The sequence below is a fragment of the Typopeltis vanoorti genome, chromosome 7 (assembly GCF_054136105.1).
Source record: "Typopeltis vanoorti isolate ZY-2024b chromosome 7, IOZ_Tvanoo_1.0, whole genome shotgun sequence".
Lineage (NCBI taxonomy): Eukaryota > Metazoa > Arthropoda > Arachnida > Uropygi > Thelyphonidae > Typopeltis > Typopeltis vanoorti.
In genome coordinates, this window is record NC_143555.1 from 47,255,990 (window position 1) to 47,281,195 (window position 25,206).

Below are 25,206 nucleotides of genomic sequence, written 5' to 3' on the forward strand. Positions count from 1 at the left end.
AGGTCAGATGTTAATAATAATAAACATAAGATTTGCAGAAGGTGTTTGCATGCAGGCACTGCATAGGCTGTCTACCTTGTGGAAGACTAGTGTTACGTGATGAGTGAGTATTGTTTGTGCATTAAATAAAATTTTTAACTTAAAATTTTTCAGGGGCTCTTTCAGGATAAGTTGTATATGTTGAATTTATGTATGTTAAGGTATGGAAGAATTATCTTGAAAATCTCTATAATGGAGACGAATTTGATGTTGATATCAGCATAGAAAATCAAAATGAAGATAATCTATCACCCTCAATAATGCGAGAAGAATTTGATAAAGCACTGTCCGAAATGAAAGGGAAAAAGTCCAGGTGTAGACAATATTCCTATAGAACTGCTACAAAATCTAGGTGTGATGAGACAAAAACCTTACTCTATCAATGAATAGCCCAAATCTATGATAGAGGAAAAATACCAAAGGAATTTATGAAATCAACCATAATACCAATACCAAAAAAGAATAATGCAAACAAATGCAGCCAATTTAGAACAATAGCTTTATTATTAAACAAGACCTTATGGAGTCAAAGACTCATCTAGGAGGTCCTTTTATCTCACACACATCTCATCATACCGGGTCTTAAACACATTCAAACTCCCTGCAGACACCACACTCTCAGGCAAGGCATTCCAATCATTCACAACTCTGCATGAAAAAAACCTGCCTCTCACTCCCCTACTCACACCCTCTTTATACAGTTTCCAGGGAGGACCTCTGGTTCTCCCCTGATCTCCCACTATTCTCTGTAGAACTTCTCCACCATTGATCCTATAACAACTCCTTACCAACTTGTAGGTCTCTATCATATCTCCCCTCTTCCTTCTCTCCACTAGACTCTGCAAATTACATCTTTTCAATCTTTCCTCATACTCGACATTCCAGAGGTCAGAAACTACCTTAGTCAGTCGCCTTTGGACCCTTTCCAACATCTCTTCATCCTTCTGAAAACCAGGTGACCAAATCTGGGCACAATAGTCCATGTGTGGCCTAATCAAAGCCTTATACAATGGAACAAGAATCTCCCTACTTCTACACGTCAGTGTCCTCCTCATCATTCCCAGAAGTCTTTGTGTTGTCTTCACAATTTTGGCGATGTGTCCCCTAAATTTTAGATCCTTATCCACTATCACTCCCAGATCTCTTATTTCCTTTACTTCCAACAATATATTCTCACCAAGCATAAATTCTGCATCCCATCTTTGTTTTCCAAATTTTAAAACCGTACATTTTGCAACATTGAACTCACATCCCCATTTGCTTGCCCAATCACTCAATTTATTCAAGTCTTCTTGCAAGGCCACAACATCTTCACTACTCTTTATGGTTCGTCCCAACTTTGCATCGTCTACAAACAACTGAATATCTCCATCCAAATCTTCGCCAATATCATTAATATACAAGTTAAATAGTAATGGCCCTAAAACAGATCCCTGAGGCACTCCACTAGTGACTTTCCTTTTCCTGGATATTGCACCCCCATACACAACTTGTTGATACCTATCAGATAGCCAGTCTCCAATCCAATGCACTAATCTAATATCCAACCCCATCTGCTCTAGTTTGACTGTCAACTTATCATGAGGTACTCTATCAAAAGCTTTTGCGAAATCCAAGTATATTACTGTGTATCCTTCTCCTCTGTCCAAGGAAGTAGTCACTTTATTGTAATAAGTAAGTAGATTACTAAAACACGACCTCCCTTTAGCAAATCCATGCTGTCCATCAAAGATTATACCATTGTTGTCAACCCAACTCTGGATCCTAGTTTAATCCCACATGTTAGCAAATTTCTGCTAAAAATTATTCAAAATAGAATTTATTCAGAAATAGATTGTCAATTGGCTGAAGACCAATTTGGATTCAGAAAGAATAAAGGAACAAGAGAGGCAATACTCTGTTTAAGAACAATAATAGAGAGAAGATTAGACCTTAGTCAAAATACTTACATTTGCTTCCTTGATGCGTTTGATAAAGTAAACCAACAAATACTCCTAAATTGTCTAACTAATATCAGCAATAGATTTTAGGGATAGGAAAATAATTTATCAAATTTACAAAAATCAAAATGGATGGATTAAAATCAATGATAATGAGAAAATAATAAATATCAGGAGTGGAGTAAGACAAGGATGTATACTTTGACCACTTTTATTTAATTTATATATTGAAAAGGCCATTCAGGAAACTGAAGATAAAATAAATAGTGGCATAAAGATAAATGGTGAGCAAGTCATGTGTATAAGATTTGCTGATGACATAGCCCTTGTAGCAGAAAACAGAAGAACATTAAAAACAATGCTAGAATTACTAAATAATAACCTTGAAAAATATAAAATGAAAATCAACACCGATAAGACTAATATCATTGTTACAGGCAAAATCCCTATCAACACAGAGCATATAGACCTCGGCGGGGAACAAATAAAACAAGTGAAAAGCTTTAAATATTTAGGAAGCCTAATAACATAAGATGGCAGAACAAGAGAAGACATAAGATCGAGAATAAACAACGCAAAAGCCCAATTCTCTAAGATGAAAAGCATTTTAACAAGAAACCTCAACCTACAATTGAAAAAAAAATTAGTAAAGACATTGAAATGGAGCATTGCATTGTATGGATGTGAAACCTGGATTCTAGGCAGAGAAGATTGGAGGCTTTTGAAATGTGGTGCTGGCACCACATGAACAAAATAAAATGGACAGAAAAAAAATCAAACCAACAAGTCCTGAGAGAGATAAACGAAACAAGAACTAATTAAATCGATCAAAATTAGAAGGAATAGGTGGTTTGGACATATACTTCGACATGATGGATTTGTGAAAAGAATAACTGAAGACAAAATAGAGGGGAGAAGAAGAAGAGGCAGACGAAGGAAAAGCTTTCTTGACCAAGTCAAAGACAGCACGGGTTTGAGGAGTTACCAGGAGGTTAAGAAGAAAGCCAATGACAGAGCGGAATGGAGGAAATTGCTGCTGAGCTACCAGTCTCAAGACTGATGCAACTGATGAAGGTATGTCTGTATTCTTAGCTTTGAATTCAGGAGGAAATACTATTTTAAATCGATTTCTGGAGATTAGAAACTTTAAGCATAGTTTAAAATTTTCAAAAATAAACACAGCTCTGATGTGCAAATTATATGAGGGAAAGCCTATACTAACTTTCTGAAGCAACTTTTAGGCCTCCTCATTTATTTCCATCTGTTCTTCAAAATCTCATCCATCTATTGATTGGACAGCATAGATATATAGTCACTCTGTTTCTCTCTGATGTACCATACCAAAAGCATATGCCAGATAGTCCTGTTGTATGCCTTTCTGGATGCTAAAGCACTCTTTGAAGATCACTCACTCCAGACTCACCATCCATCCATCTCATTGAAAATCTACCACTCAGTGGCGGCCTGTGAAGTTTTAAATGGAGGTGCTGCCTATACAAAATAATTGTTAAAAAATTATTTTTTTCCTAACCAATTTATTAATAAATAAATATACTAATAAATTGGTTACTGATTAGGAAAAAAATAATTTTTTTAAAATTATTTTTTATAGGCAGCACCCCCACTTAAAACTTCACAGGCCACCACTACTTTTTTTTCAGGAATGTTACTGTTTAGAGCAGAGTTCTTCAACCTTTTTTTACACCTACTGACCGGGGAAAATAGGAGAAATATTTTGTGGACCGGCTGACTGCTAAGACAAAAACATAAACCACTGTAGATAGTATTTTATTTATTAAATCCAATGTAATGAAATTGCAATTTTTAGCTAGTGCAACATATGCTACTTCTTAGAGGTTAGAAAATTTGATATACGTGGCTGGAGCGTTGTTTCTGAGAGACGAAGAAATTTTTGGCGGACCACGGGTTGAAGAACAAGGGTTTTTGAGCAGTTCTCCTTGTATTCTTTCAATATGTTCCAAGTATTTAAGCTTTCTGCTATCGATATCCTTAAGAATGTTAAAGTTCTACTGGTCGTTTATATCCATTTCTCTGCCTTTCAATATATGAGATCCTCAATAATTTCTTGTAACAGCACATCTCAGAAGCAGCTATCCTTTTCCTGTTAGACTTCTTTATGTTCCAACTTTTTGCATCCATAAGTCACTGCTGAAAGAACAGTTACATCCAGAATTCTCAGTGTTATTCCTGTAGTGAAGATCCATCCTTCCACATTTCAAACAAGTCTCTGACTGTTGTTTTAGCCATTCCTGATCTTCTGATGTCTTTTGAACATCAATTTTTGACACTAGTGATGGATCCCAGGTACTTGAATTTGCTGACTTCCTCATTATTTCTCCATTAGGGCTCACTTGTTTCTCAAGAGCTTTCTTTTCTATATTTCCTTAAAGAACCATAATTTTTATCTTGCTAGGGTTAAATTTAAGTCCGCTGTTCTTGCTAATTTCATTAACTTTGTCAAGTTCTTCTCTGTTGTTACATAGCAGTACTGTATCATCAACATACCTACCTCAGATTACTGATCCATTTGCTGCCTATCTTAATTCTTGTTTTATGCATATGCAGTGCTACATACACAATATTCTCAGCATAGATACTAAAAGGTTCTTGCTGATCTCATTGACTGTGTCAATTTCTTCTCTGTCAGTACAACATCAACATACCTCAGATTACTGATCCATCTGTTACCTATCTTAAATCCTGTCTTTAGCTTATCCAACAGATATTAAACAGATGAGGAGAGAGTTGCCCAATCCCCCTGCCTACATAAAGCCAATCAATTAATCCAACATCTATTCTTAACGTGGCTTCTTGCTCACTGTTACCAGTTAGTTATCAACCTGATAATGTGTTGAGGAAAACATTTATTATTTTCATTACCTTCCACAATTTCGCATGCTGAAAACAGTCAAACTTTGGAGTAGTCTATGAAACTTATTATCAAAGGGAGTCTAAATTCTTTATAATTTTCAATGATTTGTCTAAGGCAAAGGATGCGATCTCTGATACTCTTGTGTTTCCTGAAATCTGCTGTTCGACTGTGGCCTCAACTCAATTCTATTAAGAATGATCTTTAATAAAGTCTTGCTTGTGTGAGAGATTAAACTAATAGCTCTTGCAATCCTTGATATCTCCTTGAGCAGTGGCATGAATATTGACTTTTAGTCTCAGTGCCATGATCTCATATCCTTGTAATCATCTGTGAAGCACTCTTATCCCTCCATCCCCTGTGGTCTTAACTCTGCTGGGATTCCATATCCACCTTGTGGCCTTATTGTTGTTAACCTCCTTAACTACTCTTTCAACCTTGTGCCTAAGGGGGGGGGGGAGGTGGTTCCAAATCAGAATTCTCCTGGTGATAGGACTCTTCAAATTTTCATTATCTTCTCTGTTGTGCAGTTACTCAGTGTACTTTTTCCATTTTAATGTCCTGTTCTTCAGTTAGTACTGCTTCATTTCTGCCTTTGATAACATTCAGTTTGGACTTAAACTTGTGCTTAAGGTCACGAACTAACAAAAAACATCCTTTTATAATTCTGCCTTCTCATCTGGAAATATTCTTTATTTCCTATGTCTTCTCTCTTTGTTTCTCCAACAGCCTCCTTTTGATCAGATCCCATTTTGAATCTGCGCTCCATAGGTTTCTTGGTCTTTTAATTAGGCCTAGATACTTGGCTGTATTTTGTATTATAACATTGCTTTCCTTCCCATAGCATTTCAGGTGTATTCTCCTCACTAGTTTCCAAAGGAGCATTCAACCATTTTGATGTTTCGTCTGTACACCTACTAGGAATTAGTCTGTTTTGAGTTTAATGGAATGAGCCTGCTTTGGAGGGTTTCAAGGCAGGCTCATCGTGTTTCTTACTAGGTGATGGCCTTTCGTTACCACAGTCTGTCCCAAGACATGTATGCACATCAATGATGCTTGTCTTCCATTTGAGTGTCAGGATGTAATTAGTCTGGTGCTTTGACCTATCAGTGTTTGAGGTCCAAGTCTAGGTGTGTTGTGCGGGTGTTTCTGGAAGCATATATTGATAATAACTAATCTGTTAGCATGGGCAAATTCACTATGCGTGTTACATTCTCCCAGACCAAACCTGTTACACTCAGGCCTAACTGTCATGTTCTTTTCTACTTTTGCATCGAAGTCTCCTTAAGATGAACATCTCTCTTTGGTAAGCAGTTCAAAACAGTCTGTAGGCTTTTCGTATAACTTTTCATCATGCCTGTGGGGGCAGGAGGTGCATTAACAACTACAATTGAAACATTGGTAGGATGAACCTTAAGTCTAATAAAAAAAAAAAAGTATCCCGTCATAAATGCTATTATAATCAAGAAAAGCTCTTGCCAGATCTTTCGTCAGTACCACAACTACCCCCAGATATTTTTAATCACCTCCTTAATAAACAACTAGCCCACTTTCCTATGACAAGGTCCTTAACACACAAACACTCCTAACATCAGTGAAAGCAGAATATCTGGTATTCTGCTTTCACTGAAAGACCCTTTCAAGCTCTATATCCAGACTCCTCTGTGCTGTTTGAACTGCCAGAATTAGTTATGCTCAGATAGCTTGTCATGGCTCTGTCTTCTGTACTTGATGCTGCTGTAAGGAATATGAAAATAAAGATTGTAAAATACCCAAATGTGGTAACTGCAAGAGAGAGAGAGAGAGAGAGATCACTAAGTGATCTCTCTCTCTCTTGCAGTTTCCACATTTGCCAGGGCAGTGTCTAAACCACAAGTTAAAGTTGTTGCTACTGAGAACCTTTGTCTTGATGAGCAGAAGCATTGCTGCAGTGATGATGATGATAACATATCCAAGAATAATCTGAATTTGAAAATATCCAAGAAATTATTAGAAAAAGTGGAAAAAGGTTTAACAAAACTTAGACAGGATAAGCAAAATGGATCAGAACAAGAAGAGGCAGGAAGCACTGAACTTGGTAATCATAATAATAATAACAACAAGGTAAGTCAATTAAAATCTATGAAAAAAATCAAAGCATAAATTTTATCAATCATAAAGTTTATGCTTTGCTGAGGAAATTTATACATAGTTTCCCGTGAGCAAAAATTAAAGAATGACAAACAATCAAAAAGCAGAAAAGAAAAGTAAAAGAGATAGTGGTTCTTGTAGGAACTAATAATTTAAGTAGTGACAAATATTATATGAGAGAGAATATGAAAGGTCTATTGAAAGAAGCGAGAAAGAAATGTGAGAGAGTAAAAATTGTAGGTCTATCCAGATACAACAGTACCGAGTTAAGGAGGGGGGGGGGCAATGATAGTAAATGATTCTAGGCACAGGCTGTGTCAAAGAAATAGATGCGAGTTTATAGATGTGTGAAGTGTGTTTGATGGCAGAAAAGACTTGTATAAGAGGAACAGACTGTGCTTGAATTCATTTGGCATCTGGAACCTGGAAAAATTACTTATTGGAATGAGACCTAATGCAGAGATTCAGGGAAACTAGATCATCATTGAATGAGAACAGTGTCTGAAAGTTAAGCTATGGTATGCAAATGTGATAAAGGTATGAATGGCTTTGAACATAGTTATGCATCTGGTGAAGGAGTGGAAATATATGCTATGGGTTTGGATCTTTTAAGTATATCTGGGGAGGGAAAAGAGAAAATTCTAGAACAAGATCAAATAGATTGCATAACTATAAGAATAGGCTAGGCAGTAATTTATTATGTCTACACAAATGCCAGCAGCATTAGAAACAAAGGGGTTGAGTTCATTGCTTCATTGAATACATTGTAGCCTAAGATTGTTGGCATCAGTGAAACCTATCAGAATCAGATATGGTAAGTGGGATCGAGTAATGGGTATAATATTTTTAGGAATGACAGAAGAAATAGGAGAGGAGAAGGAGTACTACTAATGATATCAGATGACTTAAGTCCAGTTAGGGTAGAAACACAAGAAAACCATGAGGGTAACAATGTCCCATGTAGCGGTGAGTTTGAGTCTATCTAGTGTGTAGTGGAGGTTAACACAATGAAATATATGGTGGGGTGTTGCTATAGACCTGGTGGCTCACTTGCAGGGGGACGAAGAAATGCATCGCCAATTTAGTCTTATGGGTACCAAACGAATGACCATTATGGATGACTAATTTTCCAACATTGATTGGGTAGAAGAGAAATCTCATGATAAGAAAGAAGAGGAATTTATTGAATTGTTACAAGACAACTTTCTCAAGCAGCGTGTGAAAGAAGGAACTTCAGGTCAAAGAATGTTGGATTTGCTCATAGAGGGGTTACACTATGATAAACTTAGTTTACACTATGATAAACTAAGAATATGGCTATTTTTACCACCAATTGGTGACACTGATCATGCTGTGCTTTCTTGGGAAGTATCTAATTGTATTGATGTTCCGATTAAAACAGGTTACATGCAGAACTACAAAGCTGGAAATGATGATCAACTTAGGAGAATACCCTCTTTAGTCCCATGGTATCAGTTACTGAATGGGTAAAATGTCAGCAATGCATGGGAATCTTTGAAAAAGTGCTTAAATGAGGTGGTATCTGAATGTATCCCTAGTGTTTGAAGAATAAATTGGTTGGGAGTGAAATGGATATGCAACCTTATTAAGCAAGAAATCCACAAGAAGATGATGATGTGGAAAGAATATCATGAGAATAAGAGTGAGAGGAGTTATGAAATATATGAAGTGCAGGCCAGAAAACTAACAAGTAGTATTGTGTGGGAAGCTAGATTGGAGTATAAAAGAAATTGGCTATACAGGCTAAAAACAATCCAAAAGAATTTTGTTATGCTGCAAGCAAAATGAGGAATAAATGTGTAAGAATAAGTTTACTGAATGCAGATGGTACTCTAGTGTCAGAAGCTAATGAGATTGTTCAATTAATGAGTGCTCACTGGATAAGAATTTGTCTATAGGAATAGATGGAATATCAGCCTGTTTGCTAAAGGAATGTTCAATTGAATTGGTTAGGCCTTTCACATGTTTGTATAACTTGAGTCTCAGAATGATACCCCAGGAATGGAAGGAATGTATGATAGTTTCATGGTACAAAGGTGGTGCAAAAACTGATGTCTACTGACTATCAGTATATCTGGTGTGGTAGTGAAGATTTTAGAGAAGTTGGTAAAAACTCGCATACAGAATTGGGCAGACAAGCTATACTCTGCAAGGAGCAGCATTGGTTTACTAAAGGAAGGTCATGTTTTAGCAATTTGCTATTTCATAACAATGTTACACCTGAGTTGGATAAAGGGAATTGATACACTATGATAATATTGGATTTTGCTAAGGCATTTGATAGGATGCCACATGAAAGGCTATTGCATAAACAGGAGAAGATGGGATTGGAATATAAACTCTTGACTTGATCAGTGAATGGTTGGCAGACAGATAGCAAAAAGTGGTATAAAGGTAGGTGTGAATCTGCCAGATTTATGGTGACCAGTGGTATACCTCAGGGTTCAGTCCTTGGGCCATTGTTGTTCAATCAATGACATTGGGAAGAGTAACAGGAGATGTGCAATTGTTTGCTGATGATGATGATGCAAAGATAGGCAGGACAACCAGGGATGCTACTGATATTTAGGACTTACAAAATGATTCGAATAGGCTGGAAATTTGGACAAATGAAAATCGTTTTCAGTTTAATGATAGTAAGTGTAAAGTTATGCACTTTGGTGTGATGACAAGAAACTGATGAGGTTAGGGATCTTGTTTGAAGTTCAAAGGTCACATAGCAAAAGTTGTAAATTAAACTTAGAGGGTAATTGCAATGTTGAAGCAAACCTTGACTTATAAGGATAAGGAAGTCATTTTACCTCTTTATAAGGCCTTGATAAGATATCATCTGGATTATTGAATGCAGATTTGGTCTCCCAGGTTCTAAGGGGATAAAGAAGCAATGGAAAGGGTGCAAAGAAGAGTTACTATTGTAACTCGTAATAAAAATCTTAATAAAGATTACAATTACAACTGGGGACAGATTGCAAATATGTGGATTACATGCTGTGGAAAAAAAGAGAGATGATATGATAGGTCTATAAACTTCTGAATGGGTGTTATAGAATATCGTCTGAAAATTTTCATTATATGGAAGCTGGAGAGAGAGAGAACAAGGGGTATCCATGAAAGTTAAGTTTGTTCGCAGTCAAGAAAGAGATAAGAACTAGGTTTTTCTCTCATAGAGCAGTGAGTGATTGGAATAGTTTGCCTTTAGGGGTAGTGAGTGCATCTAGTGTGAATGAATTTAAGGGAAGGTATGACAGCTGTTTTAGTGATGTATGGCCTCCCTCGATGAGTGCTTGACTCCGTGGAGGTCTCAGGTGGTAATAATAATATAGACCTACAACATAGAAATTTCTATAAATGATCATGGTCATTCACATAAAATTGTGCTATTTCTAATAAAAGTGGAAATAGTATAATTTAAATCCTATATTATTTATTCAGAATCCAGGAGGTCAAAACTGCTCTCTGCAATGAATGAATGAAATGACTTTAGATTTACTTTATTTTTAAGAATCCATATTAAAAAAAAAAAAAAACATATTGTAATAGTGCTAGTACTTGCTTTACATGAACTGCTGTTCTAGTAATTTTGTTATCAGTATTAACCTTAGTAGCAGTGTGCAGTAGTGGCATTTTATTAAATTTGTTAATATTTTTCACATATTTCGGCACCAGGGATGTTTTTTGTAATTACACTTAGCAACAAATTGAAATTTGTTTTGAAGTGAAATTAGGCAAGTCTTAATTTTTTTCATCTTGAATTTGATTTATAATATTAAAAAAAATTAATCCTTCCTGTAAGTCCTCTGCTTATGTCTGGCACCTTTAATTAAAAGCGAACAAAATGCAGTAAGCATACTGGAATTACTTGCCTGGATACCATTGTTCCAGGCAAGGAACAATCTAATGGAACCATCTGTCATATTTATTACCACCAACGTCTGAGTTAGAAGGAAAGAAATCCAAATGTGAATGTAGACAGTCGATCTTTACATGTTGGATCAGGCCTGATGCACATATTTTGCAGTATCTCTGTAATAATTGTTGCTTGTATCACATCCCTAAAAAAAATGACAGTAACAGCTTTGGAAGTATTCGTGCTAGTTTTTCAATATTTCAGATGGACATTCTACTTAAAAGCAGTTTCATAGGCCCAAATGCATTCCCTTTAAAAGTACTGACACATTTGTGGTCACTGTAACAGTAGATAGCGATGATGCAGGCCAATCTTTATGCAACAACTAATGAGCTATTACACCAAAATGTGCTCCAGAAAGTCACTTTAAACACATCAGCCAACAGAAAGCAAATATTAAATCACTTTGGCTCAAAAACAGATCTTATGCTTATCTGTACATATGCCTGCTCACACTCTTTATGGTAATGTAATCACAACACATAAGCAAAACTATCTCATGTAGTGATAGTGGCACGTATCACTTTGTAATCCCTATTCTCTCCTATGACCTAGAGTGCAGATGTATTGACTCAATATAACTCAGTACTGCCGATTTCTAAGCAAATTGTAGATGATGGAACAATAAAAATGTCATTTTGCATTCAGCAGACTTACTTAAGCCAATTAAGTTATTTTTTTATTATTATTTTACCATCATCATGACCTTTGTTGACAGTAAGAAAGGTGTAGCATAGAAGTAGGATAAAAAAAAAAGAAGTTAATTTTGTATACAATACTAGTAAAACAAACAAGAACTAATACAACACTCCCATGCTTTGGATATATAGGATCTTGAAACCCAAATTTGAAAATTTCCTTAAGGATTGTAGTCCTTATGGTACTATTCTGTCTTTGTTAAAAATGAGCTAAAAAATTTGTTTCATTTTGGTGAAAAAGGATCTGATCTAGCACTCCCAAAATCTGGATATAGTGGGCCTCAAATGTTGAACATGCAGATATTCAAAACTTATTCTTAAGTGTTTTACATATATATATATATATATATATATATCATCAAATTCACTCACATATACCTTCGAGGGGTGTACAGAATATGAAGTACTCATGAAAAATTTACATTATTACTAACTTCCTATCTACAATTTTCCTCCAAATCAGTCTGTTACCTGTCAAAACTCCAACATTATCAGATCTTATATTTCTATCTTCTAAGGCACTTTTTACTGTATCAATCCACCTGTGTCTTTGTCTTCCTCTCAGTCATTTTCCTGCCTGGACAGAGAACACTTAATCTTTCCTCTCCCATTCTGTTTAAGTAACCATACCACATGAGATTAGCTATGCTAACACATTCCTGGAGGCTGACAATGTCAAGTTCTTTCCTAATGTCCTCATTTTTAATATGATATTGCCATTGATGCCATCTGTTCACACCTCTAATCTTTCTCAGGACTCTCATATCTGCGGTCTCTAGTCTTTGGTCAAGTGTTTTACTGCTGACCCAGCTCTCAGATCCTAAGTTAAAATTGGTTTGAACACTGTCTTGTATACAGCTAATTTAGTGTTCCGACTAATTTCTCTCTTATTCCATATGAATTTATTCAATTGACTTCCCACCATACCATCTTTGCTGATTCTGTTGTCTATTTCCATATTTAATTTACATCTTCACTAAAAATCGTGCCTGAAATGTTTTACTTGTTCTATAGGTTCTCCATTCACAGTGCAGTTGATTATTTTCATTGCTTCTGCCTGTTTTCATTGTCTTTGTCTTTTTATTGCTGACCTTCATACCATAAATATTACAACAGTTATTCAATTTAGTCAGGGAATCTTGCAGACTTGTAGCGGATTTATTTCGAAGTGTAACATCATCCACATAAAGCAAAGACCTGAGATTAACATCTCCAATTTTGATATAATGTTTAATACCACTTTCCTTCATAATGTGATCCAGATAGATAATGAATAACAAATGGGACAACGTACAACCTTGTCTGACACCAGATTTAACATTAAACCATCTTCCTGTACTTCAATTTTAACTGCTGACTTATAAATAATGACGAAGTATTGTTTGATATAATGCCCCATTGACACATATAACTAGCATTTTGAATAGCTTCTCTCTTGTAACCTTGTTATATGCCTTTTCCAGATCTACAAAACTTAAATACAGATCTTTGTTATATTACCATGATCTCTCGCCTATTTGTCATAAAGTGAAAATCTGATCATGATAGCCTCTATTTGACCTGAATCCGGTTTGTTCTTCACCAGATTTCTCTCCCAGAATCCTTCTCAACTGTTTCTCAAGTATATGCATATACTTTTAAGAGGAATATCTTAGAGTAAAGAAATATCTCTGTAATTGTCACATTCAATTTTATTTCCCTTTTTATATTATTATTATTATTATTATTATTAAAACAAGACCTCATGGAGTCAAAGACTCATCTAGGAGGTCCTTTTATCTCACACACATCTCATCATACCGGGTCTTAAACACATTCAAACTCCTTGCAGACACCACACTCTCAGGCAAGGCATTCCAATCATTCACAACTCTGCACGAAAAAAACCTGCCTCTCACTCCCCTACTCACACCCTCTTTATACAGTTTCCAGGTATGACCTCTGGTTCTCCCCTGATCTCCCACTATTCTCTGTAGAACTTCTCCACCATTGATCCTATAACAACCCCTTACCAACTTGTAGGTCTCTATCATATCTCCCCTCTTCCTTCTCTCCACTAGACTCTGCAAATTACATCTTTTCAATCTTTCCTCATACTCAACATTCCAGAGGCCAGAAACTACCTTAGTCAGTTGCCTTTGCACCCTTTCCAACATCTCTTCATCCTTCTGAAAACCAGGTGACCAAATCTGGGCACAATAGTCCATGTGTGGCCTAATCAAAGCCTTATACAATGGAACAAGAATCTCCCTACTTCTACACGTCAGTGTCTTCCTCATCATTCCCAGAAGTCTTTGTGTTGTCTTCACAATTTTGGCGATGTGTCCCCTAAATTTTAGATCCTTATCCCCTATCACTCCCAGTTCTCTTATTTCCTCTACTTCCAACAATATATTCTCACCAAGCATAAATTCTGCATCCCATCTTTGTTTTCCAAATTTTAAAACCTTACATTTTGCAACATTGAACTCACATCCCCATTTGCTTGCCCAATCACTCAATTTATTCAAGTCTTCTTGCAAGGCCACAACATCTTCACTACTCTTTATGGTTCGTCCCAACTTTGCATCATCTGCAAACAACTGAATATCTCCATCCAATTCTTCGCCAATATCATTAATATACAAGTTAAATAGTAATGGCCCTAAAACAGATCCCTGAGGCACTCCACTAGTGACTTTCCTTTTCCTGGATATTGCACCCCCATACACAACTTGTTGATACCTATCAGATAGCCAGTCTCCAATCCAATGCACTAATCTAATATCCAACCCCATCTGCTCTAGTTTGACTGTCAACTTATCATGAGGTACTCTATCAAAAGCTTTTGCAAAATCCAAGTATATTACTGTGTATCCTTCTCCTCTGTCCAAGGAAGCAGTCACTTTATTGTAATAAGTAAGTAGATTACTAAAACACGACCTCCCTTTAGCAAATCCATGCTGTCCATCAAAGATTATACCATTGTTGTCAACCCAACTCTGGATCCTAGTTCTCACAAGCTTCTCCAACAACTTAACCACAACACCTGACACACAGATAGGCCTATAGTTTGATGCTTGAGTTCGATCACCTCCTTTATGAAGTGGCACAATCTTGCCCTCCTTCCACTCTTTAGGGACTTGACCAAGTGCAAGACTCGTATTAAAAAAATATGTCAAGGCAGGTGTCAACACTCTGGCACATTCCTTCAGAATACGCGGTGATATATTATCAAGTCCCACAGCCTTATTTACATCTAGTTTACTCAACTCCCCAAACACCTCTTGCTCACTTACAGTCAGTCTCTCCTCCCCATCATCAACTGCTCTTAATCCCTCCATGAAGTCACATTCAAAAGATTGAAAGATCTTTATGAACTGCTCATTAAGTATCTCCACCACACATTCTGCAACAGCTGTCTTTATACCATTTCCTCCAATCAATGTCATCCTTCCATAATCATTCTTTCTTTTGCTGGCTACATATCGAAAGAACTCCCTAGGATTCTTTTTAGCTTCATTAGCTAACTGCTGTTCATACCTCTCTTTAGCTACTCTCACCAACCAAGTCACTCTCCTTGCTTGGTCTTTGTAGAACTCATGAAATTGGTTACTTCCACTTCTCTTATGCTGCCACCACAATGCCCTTTTTCTCTGTATTGCATGCTTAATGTCTTTATTCATCCATCTCACACCTAACTTATTTAACCTTCTCACCCATGGTATACATTTAGACATTGCATCCACTAAATATTTTTTGAAAATCCCCCAAGCTACATTGATCTCTTTTCCAGCTATCCATTATCCAGAATTAATCCCTCTGTCCAGGCATTCTGAACTATGCAGTGCATTTCGGCCACTGTAAGACTTTTATCCCTCCATACTTGAGAATTTGTGGTTGAATATCATCTACTCCTGCTGCCTTTCCACATTTCAGGCTTTTGATGGCATTTTCTACTTCAGGTATAAATTCCTGAATATATTCCTGACCGCATGCCTGTTCAGTGTTTTTTACCTCAGTGCAATTACTCCATACGTCAAGGATATCTTTTTCTCCACTTTTTTCCAGAAGAAGCTCACAAATGGAGGAAAGAGTATTGTTGATATTTATTTTCTATGTTATTATCAAAGTTTTCCCATGACTTTTGTTTAGCTAGTTTTACACAGTGTTTAGCTGTCTTACATTTGTCTCTCTATTTTCTAAGAGTACAAGCTGACTTACAGGAACTTTTGATATGCTTTCTTCACTACCTCTTTAACTTCCTGTGTCCACCATGGAGTTCCGATTTTGTATCCTTACAGACAACCTCACCACATGTCTCTCTGGCTGAATCAATGAGTGTTTCTTATGGATAGTCATGTTTCTTTAAAAACATGACTATCCATAATAACATAGTCAACGAGACTATATTATTATGGATAGTCATGTTTTCTCCTTGGTGCTGGACAACAGAGTGTACAGAGTATTTGAAATTGGAGGTGATCACCTTTTAGTCTTGAGCAGGATAAAATTGAATTTCATATTGAAAAGAAGAACATGTAAGAAAGTTTTATGGCGAATAAAACTTGAGCAGCTCTCAGATGTGAATTATAGACTAAAATATACAAACATTATTCAAGAAAAAAGGAAAGAATTTGAGACAGAACCTTGGAGATTCAGTGGCAAACCCTGAAGAAAACACTGATTGATTCAACCAGAGAGGCATGTGGTGAGATTGTCCGTAAGGATAGAAAAATCGGAACTCCATGGCGGACACAGGAAGTTGAAGAGGCAGTGAAAGAAAAGAAGAAAGCATATCAAAAGTTCCTGGCAAATAAGTCAGCTTGTGCTCTTAGAGAATATAGGGACAAATGTAAGAAAGCTAAACACTCTGTAGAACTAGTTAAACAAAAGTCATGGGAAGACTTTGGTAAGAACATAGAAAATGAATATCAAGAAGGTGGCAAGATATTCTGGAAGTTGTTGAAGAAGCTCAGAAATGGAGATAAGTATGCTGTAAAAGAAATTAGAGATGATAAAGGTGACATGAAAACTGGGGTAAAAGATATCCTTGATGTATGAAGTAATTACTTTGATAAATTGCTAAATGAAACAAGCAGTGATGACAGCAGAGTGGTAAAAAAACACTCAACAGGCATGCAGTCAGGAATACATATCCATACTTGAAGTAGAAAAACCATCAAAAGCCTGAAATGTGGAAAGGCAGCAGGAGTAAATGATATTTGACCAGAAATGCTCAAGTATGGAGGTATAAAAGTCTTACAGTGGCTGCACTGCATAGTTCAGAAGGCCTGGACAGAGAGACGAATTCCAGATGATTGGAGTAGAGCTCTCATAGTACCCATATACAAAAAGTGAAATAAAACTGAATGTGTGAATTACAGAGGTATTTCTCTACTGAGTGTTCCTGGTAAGATATATGCAAGTATACTTGAGAAACAGTTGAGAAGGATTCTGGGAGAGAAGCTTGGTGAAGAACCAGCCAGATTCAGGCCAATTAGAGGCTGTCAGAATCAGAATTTCACTTTACGACAAATAGTTGAGAAATCATGAGAATATAACAAAGATCTGTATTTAAGTTTTGTAGATCTGGAAAAGGCATATGATAAGGTGCCAAGAGAGAGAAGCTATTCTAATTGCTATATGGTGTCAATGGGGTATTATATCAAGCAATACTTAGTCATTATTTGAGTTGTAAGTCAGCAGTTAGAATTGAAGGAAGTACAGGAAGATGGTTTAATGTTATATCTGGTGTCAGACAAGGATGTACATTGTCCCCTCTGTTATTCATTATCTATATGGATCACATTATGAAGAAAAGTGGTATTAAACGTGATATCAAAATTGGAGATGTTAATCTCAGCTTTTTGCTTTATGTGGATGATGTCATACATCTAAATAAATCCACTACAAGTCTGCAAGATTCCCTGACTATATTGAATAACTGTTGTAATATTTATGCTATGAAGGTCAGCAATAACAAGACAAAGACAATGAGAATAGGCAGAAACATTGAAAATATCAACTCCATCGTGAATGGAGGAGAACCTATAAAACAAGTAAAACATTTCAGCTTCTTAGGCACGATTTTTAGTGAAGATGTAAATTAAATATGGAAATAGACAACAGAATCAACATGGTAGGAAATCAGTTGATTTCCTACCATACCAGGTATCAAAACACTAAATAGCTGTATAGAAAACAGTGTTCAAACCAATTTTAACTTATGGATCTGAGAGCTGGGTCAGAAGTAAAACACTTTACCAAAGACTAGAGACTACAGATATCAGAGTCCTGAGAAAGATTAGAGATATGAACAGATGACATCAATGGTAATATCATATTAAAAAGGAGGATATTAGGAAAGAACTTGACATTGTCAGCATCCAGGAACATGTTAGCAGAGCTAATCTCAGGTGGTATGGTCACTTAAACAGAATGGGAGAGGAAAGATCAAGTGTTCTCTGTCCAGTTGGCAGGAAAAAGACTCAGAGGAAGTCAAAGACATAGGTGGATTGATACAGTAAAAAGTGCCTTAGAAGATAGAAATATAAGATCTGATAATGTTGGAGTCTTGATAGGTAACAGACTGATTTGGAGGAAAATTGTAGATAGGAAGTTAGTAATGATGTAAATTTTTCATGTAGTACTATCATATTCTGTACACCTCTTGAGGGTATATGTCAAGAATTTGATGATGATAATAGTCTTTCTGTAGAAAACATTTTGGGAGTCTATATGCCTTGTTTGTATACAAAGCTTGATTCCGTTAACATTGTTTTCAGTTTGCATCATCATTTTTTACAGTTCTGAAATGTTTTCATTTCAGAAATATTCACAGAATACGAACTGAAAACGTTTCACTTTTAGCTTGGGTTAATATCTTTTAAGCATTGAAACCTATTATTGTTAATTATTACTTTGGTTTGTTAAATTTCTTGATTTATATATATATATATATATATATATATATATTTTTTTTTTTTTTTTTTAATAGCATCCGATTTTTTAAATAGTATGTTTAAAAATATAATCTGCATGAATTGTTATAAATGACGACTGAAGGCTTATCATCATTTGATATATGAAAAACATTTTTATAATCCTTTTTAGCTGAGGCTGGATTAGCAGACTCTGAAAGTTAGAGTACATTACCGTGCAGAATAGTGTAAAACTAGTGGTCTTTAATCTAGTTTGCAGAAAATATTCTCCAGACTAGCTTGCAACAAGCTAGTCTGAGAACACATACAACTCACCATTATTGCTTGAGCTCCTTGTGATAATTACAAACCAACCAACCAAAAAAAAAAGTGAAAAAATGTTGTGTTAGTTAAGGAAATGCATAAAAAATTTTATAATTCATTATTATTATTTAATCATACTTTGATCTGTGATTCTTATTTTAAAATCTTTATTTCTTATTTGCTATTGTTTATTTACAGAAATTTTCAGAAATGGAAATTTCAAGGCACATAAATGGCTCATCAGTGACAAACCATTAAAATTATTATCCATGCAAATTCCTCAACACAAAGATCAGATTACTGGAGATGGTTTGTAATATATTCACAGAATTTAGTTTAATATTGTGTAATTTAATGTATTCAGTTAAGAAAAATTCTATGATGATTTATTGTCTCCTACAGATCTGAATTATTTTATTTTATTTTTTTTATTTTTAAATTTTCATCTTGAGAAAGCCTTTGTCTGCACCTTGTTTCAGTCTCCACTACTCATTTTTCTTCTTAACAGTTGACAGCTGTCTATTTAAAATGCATTAATTCAGTTAGATGGAAGTGGTGAAAATGTGAATATATGAGGATCCAACCTTCTGACCAGAAAGCTGAATTCCAGGTGAATGGAGTAAAACTTGTGACTCAGATATGAAAGGAGAAATGATACTGAATGTGAGCATTACAGAAGAATAATAATCTCTTACTGGTTATGCAAGCAAACTTGAGAGCTGTTCAGAACCTACAGTACATAGTGTACAAATGTGAATGGTTATACAGAGTGGTATATAGCCTATACTTAGCTGTAAGTCAGATTTAGAATTGAAATATGTACTGGGTTGTTTAATGTCTGTTTAGCATAAGGCAAGTGTCTACACTTTTATTCCTTAAACCCATGCCATAAACATATGGAATGGGAACCTTACATTCAGTGGAGGTGTCATGCAAAGTAAGACTGTATGAATTTATGATTCATTCTTTGTCATCTTTGATTCATACATGTATCAACCCCCAAAATATTGCCAGAATGCTGAAGAAGCATCAGTTTTTTTTTTGCTTCTGTAGTTTGTCCAGTTTCTTGCTTACCATCAGAGATACTCATTCTTTTGTCTGGACAAAGTGTTTACCAAGTCCCATGTAAGTCTAATCTTTCATATTTTGAAGAAAATAGGCCACTCTGCAGAGAAGACACTTAGGAAACACTGAAATTATATCTTGCTAAAAATTGCATAAGTCAGATGTTGCACAGCATGGAGCCAACACAGAATGCAAGATCAGTTGCAAAGATTGGAAAGACAGGCCTAATTCATAAAAACTGTTCGCAAACCATTTGTTTACATCGAGCTTCAAAGTCCTATACATTGTCCCAACATAAATTGGAATGGTGTCCCTTTCATTGTCTAAAGTTAGAAAGATTTTGATCCTTAAGAACTATAAATACATTATACCATTAATATTGTTTTTTTAAGTTTAATCAATCAGATTTATGTTTATTTCTCAACATTATTTTCTGTCATAAATAGCTGCAAAAGTAGAAAATGTGATGACCAGAATGCACAGAAGAGGACTTGAATTTGTAGATATCTGGGATTGATTTTTTTGTTATTATTACTAAGAGAGACCACCAGGAAGTCAAGAACTCATTGAAGGAGGCCATATGATTCGCACCATCTGTCATACCTGTTCTTGAATTCATTCACACTACTTGCACACACACACACATCCAACGGCAATCTATTCAATGATGCATCACTCTATGAGAGAGAAATCTAGCCCTCACCTCCTTGATAACACTCATTCTCAACTTCCAAGGATGGAAGAAGAATTGGAGAAAGAAGAGAACTATTGCATTTGAGTAAGCCAAATAGTGAAAGGTTAGAAAAAGGTTTCTTGGATGAAAGTGTGGAGAGTCAGAGAAATATAAATCTGTAAAAGGTATGAGGGAATGGGCTGAATCTTTAAGATGGTGTGAAGTTGACTTACTGCAGAAAGACAGGCATAGCTATAGGCGTGACCATAAATGCTAAGATTAGAGTATATTGAGTGAAGAAAGATGTGGGAAGGATAGGTAGTGAATTATTGCTTATTAAGATAATGATGAATTAAATAAAGAAAATATTTCATTTTGATAAAATTATGGAAACTACTACCATGTTAAGAATGATTACTTCAATTTCCCAACATTTTTTACCTTCATATTAAGGTCATCATTTGGAGTATGCACATATGTATACACAGGCAATCTACATTACAGTTCAGATAGTATGCCAAGTGACACTAATTTGATCAACAGTTATTCTGCTGGTCTGATCTCTGAAGTGAGAGAGAGAGAGAGAGAGGAAAAAAAAAAACCTGCAACAAAGCTAAATCCTATTTTTACATGGCCAGAGAAAAAATTCATATCTTTTATTAAAAGATATGAATTTTTATATTCATATCTGTAATACAGATATGAATTATATCTGTATTACAGAGATAATGGAGGCCTAATCAATAATTGAGCATTAGTATTGATTAGGCCTCCATTATCTCTGTAAGATTCTGGGGTACTAGAGTCCTAATTATAATTGACTTCTTAGAACAAAAGGTTATGTGGGAAAGATATGTACCATCCATATTCTTGGGATTTTTAAGCCATTATTATTGTTGAGATTATTGTGGTTAATTAGGATTTCACAGGCCTCCTTAAACTTGCACTCATTCCAAGTTTTGGTGTGGTGTAATGAATATGTTCTTTTTTAGTCAGTTATGTGTAGAGTATCAGGGGCATGATCAGAAAGTCCAGCTTCACTTTATTCATAAATGACACACTAAATTATTAAATTTAGTGTGTCATTTATGATACTTTTTTTTTATTCCCAGATAGGAATTGTGTCTTTGCAGGTTACAGATGCAGTGAATACGGTATACCCCAGGGGAGAAAGGGGATCCTTAGAAGAGTTGAATATGTTCTTTAATTTTGCAGGAGGTTTAAAGGTGGAATTTACTGAGAATTTTTTTTTTAAGGAAAGTATTGCTGAGAATTTTTTATTCATGCTTTTTAAGTGCTTGCTCATTGGAGCAATCTTTAAAATCTGGTGTTTTTAATTTGAAGTGTTTTAGTTTTCAGTGAGTTTTTTTTTTAGTTTGTACATTTTGCTACCATCGAAAGCAATAGTTTTTGAATTGATATTATTTTGCCACACAAAATAACCAGAACATAGTATGTAGGCAAAGAAGACTGTGATATCAGGTAGAAATTTGTATCTTTTGTGACATTTGTGTCATTATCTATCCCCACAGCTGCCAGACTTTGAACACCTTTCTTAGTCATCTGAACAAATAACACAAATGTATATAATTGAAACTGAAAGAACAGACTTCCATTTCTGGATACACTTGTCTAACCGCTTCCTTCTGGCAATCTTTCCTTCGCTGTTTACGCCTACACATACACGGCAGTATATACTCGTTAACTTTACCACCACTCGAGAAAAAACTAGGTATCATTAATGCACCATAAAACAGGGCTTTAAATATTTGCTTCAGTGAGCAAACACTTTAGCATGAATTAAAAATTATCAGCAATACTTTCCTTAAAAAAAAAAAATGGCTATAGCAGAAATACTGTCAACAAAATCCTTCACAAGACTGCATCTAATATTAAAAGGAAACTAGATTACAATAAAACTGTAGCCATTCCATACATTAAAAGAATATCAGATAAAATAAACAGAATACTATGCAAACATAACCTTAATGCCACCTTTAAACCTCTAGAACTTATGCAACTCTTCTAAGGATCCTCTTCCTCTCCTGGCCCACCCTGGAGTATACTGTGAAACTAGGTTAATCTGGAATATAGGTAAAACTAGACGCAGAAAATTCCTATCTGGAAAAAATGAACATAAATGACACACTAAATTTAATAACTCAGGTGAATCTGGCCTTTCTAATCATGCCCTTGATACTCTATATATAACTGACTAGAAAGGCACCTATTCATTACATCACACCAAAACTTGGTATGAGCACAAGTTTAAGGAGGCTTATGAAATCCTAATTAACCACCCTAATCTCAACAATAACGATGGTTTAAAAATTCCAAGAATTTTGTTACTCTATTTTGTAATTGACCTCTTAGAACATTTTGTTCTAAGAGGTCAATTATAATTAGGACTCTAGTACTCTAGGATCTTAGCTTATATAATATAACAAATACTAATGTTTAATTATTGATTATGCCACCACTTTCACTGTATTAAAAGATAATATGAATGTTTTTTTCTCACCATGTAAATAGGACTTAGTTTTGATGCAGGTTTTTTCTTTCACTAGAGATCACACCAGTAGAATAATGGTTAATCAAATTAGTGTCAGTTTAGATTGTAATGTAGCTTGTCTGTTTGTGTGTGTGTGTGTGTAATCCAGATGGTCTTAATATGAAGGTCGAAACGTTGGAAATCAAAGCAATTCTCAACACAGTAGTGGTGGTCTCCATAATTTTATCAAAATGAATGCTGATTGCATGTAAAATTAAAAGAAAAGAAAGTATTTTGTATATATAAATAGAAGGAAATGATTGTTTATTTATGAATGTCAGATGTATTAAAAATTAGTAGTTTATAACACTGATCTGTGCTGTAAACACCTTATTTTCTCTTGGACTCATTTCTTAATGCATTTACCAATTGCTGTACAGTGAATGTCATATGTTTTGCTATTGTGGTATGTTTGTATTAAGCACCCCCGGGGTGCTTAAGGGTCAAAGCTGTATAACTGAGAGTAGACCTCCACATAGCCTTTAAAGGAATGCGGAGAACCGACCAGGGCTTCTGACCTAATGTCCAATCCTCACCTTCTGGTGGTGCACCCTGTTGGGTATCTACTTTGATACTGAACAAACAAGGATGGGCTGGCAATTTGGGATTTAGCCGACCAAATTGTATTCTTATTGGTTAAACCAAAATAAAAAATGATGGTACAACATGATAAAATTTCATGCCGGCTGGGGCGTCACCCGGTTAAACAAGGCCCCCGTTGTTTTTGCCAGGGAACCAGGGCGAACAGCGAAAAGTCAGCTACCGGAACAAATCTGAAAACACACCCCAACTCAACATCACCAGAGTTAAAGATCGGTACTATCAACGTAAGAAGCCTGAATGGCAAAGAAATGGAGCTAGCTGAGGAATTAGATAAGTACCAGATCGACATAATAGGGGTGAGTGAAACAAAAAAGACCAAAACTGGTGAGATCTTTCTGAGCAATAAATACAAAATGTTATATTCAGGCAATGACAATCAAGGAAAAGAAGGAGTAGCCATAGTATTCAACACAAAATACAAGGCTAATCTTCTTGAATGGCAGTCAGTCTCAAGTAGAGTAATGTGGGCAAATATGAGAATGGGGAACTGGACAATGAGACTTATTTGTGCCTCTGGTCCCACAGAAGGTTCTGCTGAGGTAGAAGTGGAGGAATTTTTTGAGGCTTTAGAAAAAGCAACTGACACAATGAAAAAGGAAAAATTGGTCCTTGTTGGGGATATAAATAGCAGAGTAGGAAATGATTGTGAGACATACAAAAATATTTTGGGAAAATTTGGAGAAAAGAGCAAAGCTAATAATAATGGCAAATATCTGTTGGATTTCTGCTCAGGACATGGACTGGTTATTACTAACACCATGTTCCAATATAAAAATGTGCACAAATTCACATGGAGAGAAGAGGCTAGGAATAAGAAAAGTCTCATTGACTATGTTATTGTTGATAGTGATGTTTTCTCCCTGGTGCAGGACACCAGAGTGTACAGAGGATTTGAAATTGGAAGTGATCACAATTTAGTCTTGAGCAGGATAAAATTGAATTTCATATTGAAAAGAATAACATGTAAGAAAGTTTTAAAGCGAATAAAAGTTGAGCAGCTCTCAGATGTAAACTGTAGACTAAAATACAGAAAAATTAATGAAAAGAAAATGAAAGAGTTTGAGAACAGGAATCAAACCTTGGAGATTCAGTAGCAAACTCTGAAGAAAACATTGATTGATTCTGCCAGAGAGGCATGTGGTGAGGTTGTGTGCAAGGATAAAAAAATCAGAACTCCCTGGTGGACAAAGGAAGTTACAGAGGCAGTGAAGGAAAAGAAGAAATCATATCAAAAGTTCCTGGCAAATAAGTCAGCTTTTACTCTCACAGAATACAGAAACAAATGTAAGAAAGCTAAACAGTGTGTAAAACTAGCTAAACAAAAGTCATGGGAGGACTTTGGCAAGAATATAGAAAATAAATATCAAGAAGGTGGCAAAATATTCTGGAGGTTGTTGAAGAAGCTTAGGAATGGGGGAAAGAGTGCTGTAAAAGGAGTTAAAGATGATAAAGGGGACATGAAA

At 35.6% G+C, this 25,206-nt stretch overlaps 1 protein-coding gene across 1 annotated transcript in view; it reads left to right on the top strand.

Moving 5' to 3' along the window:
- The window catches only part of mRpS2 (mitochondrial ribosomal protein S2), a 92,594-nt gene that overhangs the window by 3,965 nt on the left and 63,423 nt on the right, over positions 1 to 25,206 (top strand). Inside the window, exon 2 of the mRNA XM_090395843.1 lies at positions 19,050 to 19,160. Within this exon, the coding sequence (XP_090251969.1) occupies positions 19,050 to 19,160 (111 nt within the window). The remainder of the gene's footprint in view (positions 1 to 19,049; positions 19,161 to 25,206) is intronic.